This window comes from Zonotrichia albicollis, chromosome 37, assembly GCF_047830755.1.
Source record: "Zonotrichia albicollis isolate bZonAlb1 chromosome 37, bZonAlb1.hap1, whole genome shotgun sequence".
NCBI classification, from domain to species: Eukaryota; Metazoa; Chordata; class Aves; order Passeriformes; family Passerellidae; genus Zonotrichia; species Zonotrichia albicollis.
In genome coordinates, this window is record NC_133855.1 from 962,914 (window position 1) to 972,131 (window position 9,218).

At 53.5% G+C, this 9,218-nt stretch overlaps 1 protein-coding gene across 1 annotated transcript; it reads left to right on the plus strand.

The window, feature by feature from the left end:
- The first annotated feature begins 695 nt into the window (after positions 1 to 695).
- LOC141726625 (olfactory receptor 14J1-like) lies at positions 696 to 7,076 on the plus strand. The gene is made up of 2 exons (XM_074531575.1): positions 696 to 717; positions 6,466 to 7,076. Exons 1-2 carry the CDS (start codon positions 696 to 698, stop codon positions 7,074 to 7,076), a joined length of 633 nt encoding a protein of 210 aa, XP_074387676.1.
- The last annotated feature ends 2,142 nt before the right edge of the window (positions 7,077 to 9,218 follow it).

Sequence of the window (9,218 nt, forward strand, 5' to 3'; positions counted from 1 at the left end):
CAGAAGTGTCTGGTGGCTGGACTTTAACCCTGCACAGGAGACGACAAGGATGAGGGCTTCACCGGGTGAATGGTGAAGGGATTAGTTAATTAGAGAGTGAGACACAGGGTTTAGGATTTATGTACAGGGGGGTTTAGAGGAGTAAGATGGAGGAATTGGGGTGTGTCCTGTCCTCCTTCTGTTCCTCTTCTCCTCCATCTTCTTTGGCCACGGTGGCACTCTTGGATTGGTTATTACTGAGAGTGCACCCAGCAATGAGAGTAGATGGTATTGGGGAAAAATGATAAATATTGTACACGTCACAATGGGTATAAAGATAGGTGCCTGCCCCGGAGGGAGACAGTGTGCCCATGGCTGACTGCTGAGCAGATCTTTGTTAGGCTGAAAGAACATCTTTTAGATAAACAATTAATAAACATAAAACCAGAAAGAAGAACTGAAGCCTCTTCTCGTCCTTCAACACGCGGGCTGCCCCAAGGCCACCCCCGGGCCTTCCAGGCCCCTCAAACAGCCGAGATAAACCGGACATTTGTGATAAACTGTGACATTTTGGGGCAGATGGAAGCAAGGAAACCCCTGTGACACTGTGGGGCCTGATAGAACCAAGGGTCCTTTGTGACACAGAGGTGCCACGTGGAGCCAAATATCCATTGTGACAGTCTGAGATCTCATGGAACCCATTGTTCGTTGCGACAATGCGGATCCAAGGAGACCATGGTGTTGCTCATTGTTTATGCAAAGCTTTTGCATTCATCATGGAATCATGGAGCCCATTGTGACACAATGGGGCCCCGTGGAACCAAAGGGCCATGGTGACACTTGGAACTAAGGATACCACTGTTGAGTACAGAACCTCGTGGAACCAAAAGTCCATTGTCACAGAGCAAGGCCTCATGGAACCATGGAGTGCAAAAGTCTAAAACATTTTATGCACAGTTCTGCCTTGGGTAAGGGAAATATTATTGTGGCAACTTGGTCTTGGCACACAACTGAGAAGTGTGTATGTTTTCAGTGGGGAAATTCAGGAGTTTGAGATTGCTTAAAAAAATACACAAAGGGAAAACCCCTCTTAAGTTGAGTGCAGCCAGCTCTGCAAGCACATCAGGTCCCAGGGGAGTGAGGACAGACAGGATGGGGCTGGGCAATGTGGAGCAAGATTGTCCACATTGGGTCAGAGCACAAGGCACAGCTTCTGTGAGCAGGCCAGAGCTGCTGAGGAGAGACCCTGGATCAATATCAATCACAGAATGCTGAAATTGTCTCTGCTCCAAAGAGAGCAGTAATGAAATACACCCATTAAAATAGGAGTGCATTTTTTTAAAAGCTCTTTGAAATATTTCTCCATAACTGGAGTAGGAAACCTAGAAACCTAGGAGAGCCAAGGACACTGTTGCTGCTTCAGGCCCAAAAAGTGCAAACAGTGAATTGAGCAGAGCAGACTGGGAGGATGGGTCTTCACAACCTGAAGCTGTAATTGGCACAATTAACCCCAATATGGAAATGGACCAAAGCTTATAAAAGTGTGAAAATGTGTGACCCATTGTCCATCTTGGGTGTACCCTCAGCCGGGCTCTTGTACTGTCCCAGGTGTATCCTTTGAAGGCCTTTTAATAAATCCCTACTTTACTCCTGTAACACTGTCCAGCCTCTGCTCTAGGCAGCCTCTCAAGGCATCAAGGCCTGGCTGGCTGGGACACCTGGGGGCCACCGGACACGTCCAGCTGACCCTGGCATATTGAGAGCTGCTGCTCATCAGCCCCTGGAGCACTGGGGCTCTGGGCTCTCCTCCATGTGGAAAGAACTGTCCTTCTCCTCCAGGTGTCCATGGCCAAAATCAGGATTCCTCCTCCAGATTTCCATATATGCAAAGTTTGTTCCCAGATGAATCTGCCAGGACTGACAGATCCGGCTGGCTTGGCCACCCAGGGGCCACTTCTCATCTGCCTTTGAAACACTGGGACCATGTGCTTTTCTTTCATTAGGGAAAAAAGCATCTTTTACATCCAGGCACCCATGGCCAAAGTTGGGAATCCACCTCCAGAATTCCCTGTATCCAAGGATTTCTCCCAGACAAATGCTTCCAGGAGACTCAGGTCTGGCTGGCCTTGGTTTCTGAAGAGCTGTCTCTCATCTGCCTTTGAGGCACTGGGGCTCTGTGCTTTCCATCCTAATGAAAAGAACTCTTCTTCCTAGCCAGATGCCCACAGCCAAAACTGAGATTCCACCTCCAAAATTCCCTACATCCAAGGATTTCCCCCAGATGAAAGGTGCCAAGAGAGAAAGGTTTGGCTGGCTGGGCCTATGGTGGCCACCTTTCATCTTCTTCCAAAACACTTGGAGTTCATGCTTTTTTTCCTATAGAAAAACCATCTATTTCAAGCAGGTGCCCACAGTCGAAACTGGGACTCCACCTCCTAAACTCCGTCCATCCAAGGATTGTTCTCAAGTGAAAGCTGCCAGGACAGACAGGTCTGGCTGCCCTCGGCCTCTTGGGAGCTGCTTCTCACATGCTCTTGAAACACTGGGGCTTGGTGCTTTCCTTCCAATGGAAAGGAACTGTCATTCTTGTCAAGGTGTCCATGGTCAAAATTGAGATTCAGCCTCAGAAAATTCTGTATATACAAGGATTCCTCTGTGACAAAAGCTGCCAGGACAAACAGGTGTGTCTGGCTTGTGGCTCAGGTAGCCTCTGCTTCTGCCCCTAAAACAATGGTGTTCCATTATTTCCTTCCCATGAAAAAGAATCATCCTTCTTGTCCAGTTGTCCATGTCCAAAGATGGGATCCTACCTCTAAAATTCTGTATATCCAGGGATTTCTCCCAGAAAAACTCTGCCAACACAGTCAAGTCTGGCTGGCCTTGGCCTTTGGTGACTGCCTCTCATCTGCCCCTGCAACACTGGGACTCAGTTGCTTGCTTCCTGTGGAGACCATTGTGCCACTGTGGGAATTCATGGAACCAAAGGGCCGTTGTGATCCTGCAGGACACCGTGGATCCATGGGAGAGCATTGTGGAATTGCAAGGCCCCATGGAATCATGGAGACCATTGCGATACTATGGGGCCTCACGGGACCAAAGGGCCACTGTGACCCTGCAGGGCCTCATGGAAGCACGGGGCCATCGTGACACTGCAGAAGCAAGGAGAACATTGTGACACTGCAGGGCCTTCTGGAACCATGGGGACATGGAACAGGTCTGGCTGGTTTGGCCTCCCAGGGGCCACCTGACAGGTCCAGCTGACCTTGGAATGTTGAGGGCTGCCTCTTATCAGCTCCTGAATCACTGAGGCTCCATGCTTTCCTTCCTATGCAAAGAACTGTCTCTCTTTTCAGACACCCGTGGACAAAATTGGTACTCCCCCCTGAAAAATTTCCTGTAGGCAAGGGAAAAGTACCCAGAAAAAAACCTGCCAGGTCTGCCTGGCGTTGGCCTCTAGTGATCACATCTCATCTACCTCAGAAGCAACAGGGCTCTGTGCCTTCCTTCCTATGGAAAAAAAATGGCCTTGTCCAGGGGCCATGGAAAAAACTGGAATTTGGCTGACAAAATTCCATCTATCCCAGGATTGCTCCCAGACATAATCTTGCCATTGACAGACACCTCAGCCTGGCCTTGGGCACTTGTGATACATTCCAACACTATGAGCAGAATGTTTTCATCTGAAAGCACCTTGGAGATGGCTCAAAGATCTCCCAGGCTGGGGTTTGCAGGCCAAGAGAAGATAACCCATATATGGAGGCTGCTGTGCCTGGTCTGTGTTGTGAAGAGACTGAGGAACGAACAGGAGAGGCCTGGCAGGGCTTAAAAGTGGGAGTCAGAAATGGTGGAGCTTTTCTCCATAGTGGGAAAGAGCCAGATAGAGAAATTTTATCACAAATGCAGCTGGGGAGGCCCAGACAGAACACGAAGAGAAAGGAATTTTCCTCCCAGGGAAGGGCTATGGTGCAGAACATCTCCCAGAAGGAGTCTGGGTCAACCCAATGCTCTGTGTGGGCAGGCAGAGGCAGGCAGGAGGCAGAGCTGTCAGCAAAGGAAGGGCCCAGCCAGGTGGGGCAGCCGGGGGATGCCGACAGCCTGCAGGGACAGAGGCGCAGGGCAGGGACACCGTAGCACAGCCTGGGCTGCACAGGGCACAGGCATGTGCAGCAGCTGCAAGACAGCCCTGCCAGAGCCAACCAGGGCAGCACTTTGGCCATGGCTGCTGGGCCTGGGCCTGAGGCAGGAGCAGGAGACAAGTGACCCTTGCAGGCCTGGGGCCTCATTGCCTGCTTGTCCCTGCTCAGCAGCCTGGCAGGGGCCGCCCCATGCTCCTGCCCTTGCCATTGCACATCCCCACATGCCAGTGCCCATCGCGGCAAGAGCCCTGAGCAAGGAGGGAGGGACAGCATCTGCCTGGCCAGGGGCTGGGGCTCAGGCCTTGGCCCTTGGCATTCCTCAAACACATCCAGCTTTGTTCAGCACCAGAGACACCTTTGCCTTGTTTGTCCCCAGCTGTCATCACTGCCTCCAGTGATCTGCTCTAGCTGGAGCCTGAGGACACTTTCTCAGTCGTCTCCCTCAGTGGAACCCATTAAAACTTCAAGAAAGTTCAGAGTTTCAATTTAATTTTGAGTTCTTGAGAAGTTTTCTGAACACCCTCTGAGGGACTGAGTGTGATGTAAACAACACCAAAACCCCAAGAGGCTCATTAAAGTCCTTGGCTGTATCTGTGTTGCTGAGCTTTAAAGGAACAGCTCTTCCCAGCACCAGCTCCTCTCCCAGCCCAGCAGGCCTGAGGGCTCTGCCTGCAGGCACTGAGGGGACAGGAGCCAGGCAGAGACAGGCTGAAGGCAATCAGGATTGGGAAGACATTGAGCTGAGACTTTACTTGGGGAAAGATCTTCACAGCCCTGTGCATGGTGAGTGTGTGGGTGCAGGGCAATGTCCCCTGTTCTCCTGGAGGGATCTCCTGAAGCCAGCACAGCCCACAGCCTGGGGGATGTGTCAGGAGGACTATCCCAGTTTCTCTGTGACACAGGAGCAGGAGGAGGATGTGCTGCAGAGCGAGGCTGCCCTGGGCACCATCAGAGGGAGAGGGCAGGACGGCTCCTGCTGCCAGGGACGGCTGCAGGGGCTGAAGCTGGGGCTGCAGCCAGGGCTGCCCAGGGCTTTCCTGCAGAGCAGCTCCTGCAGCCCTCAGGGCTCTTGGCCAGCCCAGGGCATGTGCCACCTGCCAGGGGCAGCTCTCAGCCTTCCTGGCAGCTCCCCATGGACGCTGCAGGGGAGAAGTTGGAGGTGGAAGGAGCCACCCCCATCAGAGCAGATTCCTCCTGCTCTGGAGATGGTGCTGCATGGCCAGGGCTGCTCTCAGTTTTATCCTAAAGGGAAGGGAAAGGGGCTGTCAGCTTTGGCTGTGTCACTGACACTCCTGCACTGTCAGCCTGGGCATCAGCAGATGGGTCTCAGCTCTCCCTCAGAAAGAGCCTCCTCAACCTCCTCTCCCTACAGGCAGCAGCAGCAGCACCTTGGCTTGCAGCATCTCTGTCTGGCCTGACCTTAAGGCCCTGCTGCCAGGGAGATGCCCCTGGGCAGTGCCCTGTGCTGGGAGGGGTCTGCAGGGCAGAGCTGAGTCCCCAGGGCTGGGCTGGGCTCAGGCAGCACTGGCAGGGACAGGGCTTGGATAGAGAGAAACAGCTCCCAGTAGGCACAACTGCAGGCAGCAGAGAGCCAGACCAACCCTTGGTATCCCATCCTGTCCAGCTGCATTGGGAAAGAGAGAAGGGTTTCGAGAAAATTATTTTTAAATCGAGTGTTCAAAAAGTCCACTTTATTTTTCAATAAATTTTTAAATGCAGGCACCCTGAAACAGACGAGTTGGAATATTCAACAGACTCCTGTGTGGGGACTAGCACTGAATTCAGTGGGGCACAGGGAGCCCTGTTTTAATTGGATCTCCCAAGTGTTCAGGCTGAGAGCAGTGCTAAAGATGTAGCAGGAACTCAGCAGCACATACTCAAAATCCAAAAGATTTAGCAAAATTCCCTTACAGGAAGAGTGGTGATTTGGGAGAGATTCGAAATAAAATACATAGAATTTACTCAAAGCAATTGATCACACTTTGTCAATGACTTCTTTCAACAGTCCATGATGCCCAGAGTGAAGAAATGTCCAACAGCAGCTCCATCAGGCACTTCCTCCTGCTGGCTTTGGCAGACACACAGCAGCTGCAGCTCCTGCACTTCTGCCTCTTGCTGGGCATCTCCCTGGCTGCCCTCCTGGCCAACGGCCTCATCATCAGCGCCGTAGCCTGCAGCCACCACCTGCACACGCCCATGTTCTTCTTCCTGCTCAACCTGGCCCTCAGCGACCTGGGCATGATCTGCACCACTGTCCCCAAAGCCATGCACAATTCCCTCTGGGACACCAGGGACATCTCCTACTCAGGATGTGCTGCACAGGTTTTCTTCTTTCTTTTCTTTATCATAGCAGAATTTTTCCTCCTGACCATCATGTGCTACGACCGCTACGTGTCCATCTGCAAACCCCTGCACTACAGGACCCTCCTGGGCAGCAGAGCTTGTGCCCACATGGCAGCAGCTGCCTGGGCCAGTGCCTTTCTCAATGCTCTGCTGCAAACAGCCAATACATTTTCCCTGCCCCTGTGCCATGGCAATGCCCTGGGCCAGTTCTTCTGTGAGGTGCCCCAGATCCTCAAGCTCTCCTGCTCACACTCCACATTCAGAAAAATTTGGATTTCATTGTTTGTTACCTGTTTAGCTTTTGGTTGTTTTGTGTTCATTGTTTTCTCCTATGTGCAGATCTTCAGGGCTGTGCTGAGGATCCCCTCTGAGCAGGGACGGCACAAAGCCTTTTCCACCTGCCTCCCTCACCTTGCCGTGCTCTCTCTGTTCCTCAGCACTGGCATGTTTGCCTACCTGAAACCCTCCTCCATCTCCTCCCCATCTCTGGATCTGGCCCTGTCAGTTCAGTACTCAGTGGTGCCTCCAGCTCTGAATCCCCTCATCTACAGCCTGAGGAACCAGGAGCTCAAGGCTGGAGTGGAGAGACTGATGACTGGATGGTTTCAGAAGCATTAAACTGCTGGCCAGTTTCTGCCAATCACTTGTAATAAAAATAACCTTCAATACTTCTTGTTAGTTTCATTTTGGAGATTCTTTATCTTTGTTTTATATTTTAAATATTTTCTACAAATTGATGCCATTGATTGTGCCAACTTGGTGTTGCCAGTGCTGCTGCCGTGGCCCTGCCCCGCTGCCCTGGTGGCCCTGGTGTTGCTGCAGGGCCTGAGTGCTCTCGGGGCCAGGCACAGCCCTGGGGGTGGCAGTGCCAGGGCTGCAGCAGGGACAGGCCATGGGCACTGCTGGGGCAGCGCTGACGCCTCAGCCCAGGGCCTGGGGGCTCCAGGCTCCTTGCCCAGGCTCTCTCAAGAACACGCCCAGGCCAATGCTCAGCACAGAAAAGCCCCGTGAGCAGCCCCAGGCTGGCCGTGGGCAGGCTGGGGGCAAACAGCATGGCTGGGGCTCTGCAAGGGCCCTGGGGCAGACGGGAAGGAGCAGCAGAGCAGGGGCTGATCCATCCCCAGTGCGCTGCACAGCCCAGGGCAGCGTCCCAGAGCGTCCTCATGGAGCTGCCAACAACATCCCCCCTCTGCAGCCCTGGCCTCTCCCCCAGCTCACACAGGTGCCCCATCCTTGCAGCCACAGACACGGCAGCACTGGCTCAGGAGCCCCTGTTTGCATTGCACAGAGCGGGGGAGCACCCCCATGCTGTTGCTGTGGGGACATGAACCTGAGGGAGCACAAATGCCATCAGCCCCTGGGGCCAGCAAGGGCTGGGGGACACCAGGGAAACCACTCAGTTTTGTCATGGCCTCTGCAGTCAGCCAGAAAGTTTGCTACCATGAGTTGGGAGTTTCCTGTCCTTCCCCTGCAGACGCTGCTCCAACTGCTCCAAGGGTGGTTGCAGAGAATCACAGAATCAGCAAGGCAGGAAAACACCTTGGAGATCATCAAGTCCAACCTATGCCCTGACAGTGGCTTGTCTCCCTGAGCCTCCTCTTCTCCAGGATAAACAACCCCAGGTCCCGCACCTGCTCCTCACAGGACTTGTGTTCCAGATCCCTCACCAGCCTTGTTGCCCTTCTCTGGACACGCTCCAGCCCCTCCATGGCCTTCCTAAATTGGGGGCCCAGAACTGGACACAGCACTCGAGGTGTGGCCTCACCAGTGCTGAGTGCAGGGGAAGAATCCCTGCCCTGTTCCTGCTGGCCACACCATTCCTGATCCAGGCCCGGAGCCATTGGCCTTCTTGCCCACCTGGGCACACTGCTGCCTCATGTCCAGCCTGCTGTCCATCAGTGTCCCCAGGTCCCTTTCTGCCTGGCCGCTGTCCAGCCACTCTGTCCCCAGCCTGTAGCACTGCAGGGGTTGTTGTGGCCAAAATGCAGGACCCAGAACTTGGTCTTGTTCAACCTCACCTTGTTGGATTTGGGCCCTGGATCCAGCCTGTCCAGGGCCCTGTGCAGAGCTCTCCTGCCCTCCAGCACATCCACACTCACACCCAGCTTGGTGTCATCTGCACATTTGCTGATGCTGGACTCAGTCCCCTCATGCAGATCATCAGTGCAGACATTGAAATCCACGCTGGCTGGCTCTGATCCCTCGGCCATCCTGTGGGTGCCCTGTGATGGCACTCAAGGTGATCTGTTCCATCACCTTGCCGGGCACCCAGGTCAGGCTGACAGGCCTGGAGTTGCCCAGCTCCTCCTTCCAGCCCTTCTTGGGGATGGGCTCACATTGGCACCTCCAGTCCTCTGGGACCTCCCTGCTGAGCCAGCACTGATGGTCAATGATGGAGAGCAGCTTGGGGAGCTCATCCACAGCTCCCTCATCCCCCTGGGATGGATCCCATCTGCTCCCAGAGACACCTGTGAGCATCTGAGTGGCTCAGCAGGTCCCCAGCTGCTTCCTCCTGGATTACAGGGGCTGTTCTGCTCCCTGTGCTGAACTACCCTCTCAGGAGAACACTTGTCCTGAGGACAACTTCACTTATTCTTGAAAACTGAGGCAAAGAAGGAGTTAAGTACCTCAGCCTTTCCCTCATATTTAGTAACCATATCTCCCGCAATAATGACAAAAGACTGGCTTTGTACCTCCTTTTGCCATTGATGTATTTTTAGAAACCTTTTTATTCTCCTTCACAGAAGTGGCCTGGTTTAG

Excerpts from the sequence above, each read along its gene's own strand:
- LOC141726625 (XM_074531575.1), top strand. The coding sequence starts at position 696 with ATGCGGATCCAAGGAGACCATG. Across the intron at positions 718-6,465 it reads GCGGATCCAAGGAGACCATG|CAGAATTTTTCCTCCTGACC; the intron begins GTGTTGCTCATT and ends TCTTTATCATAG.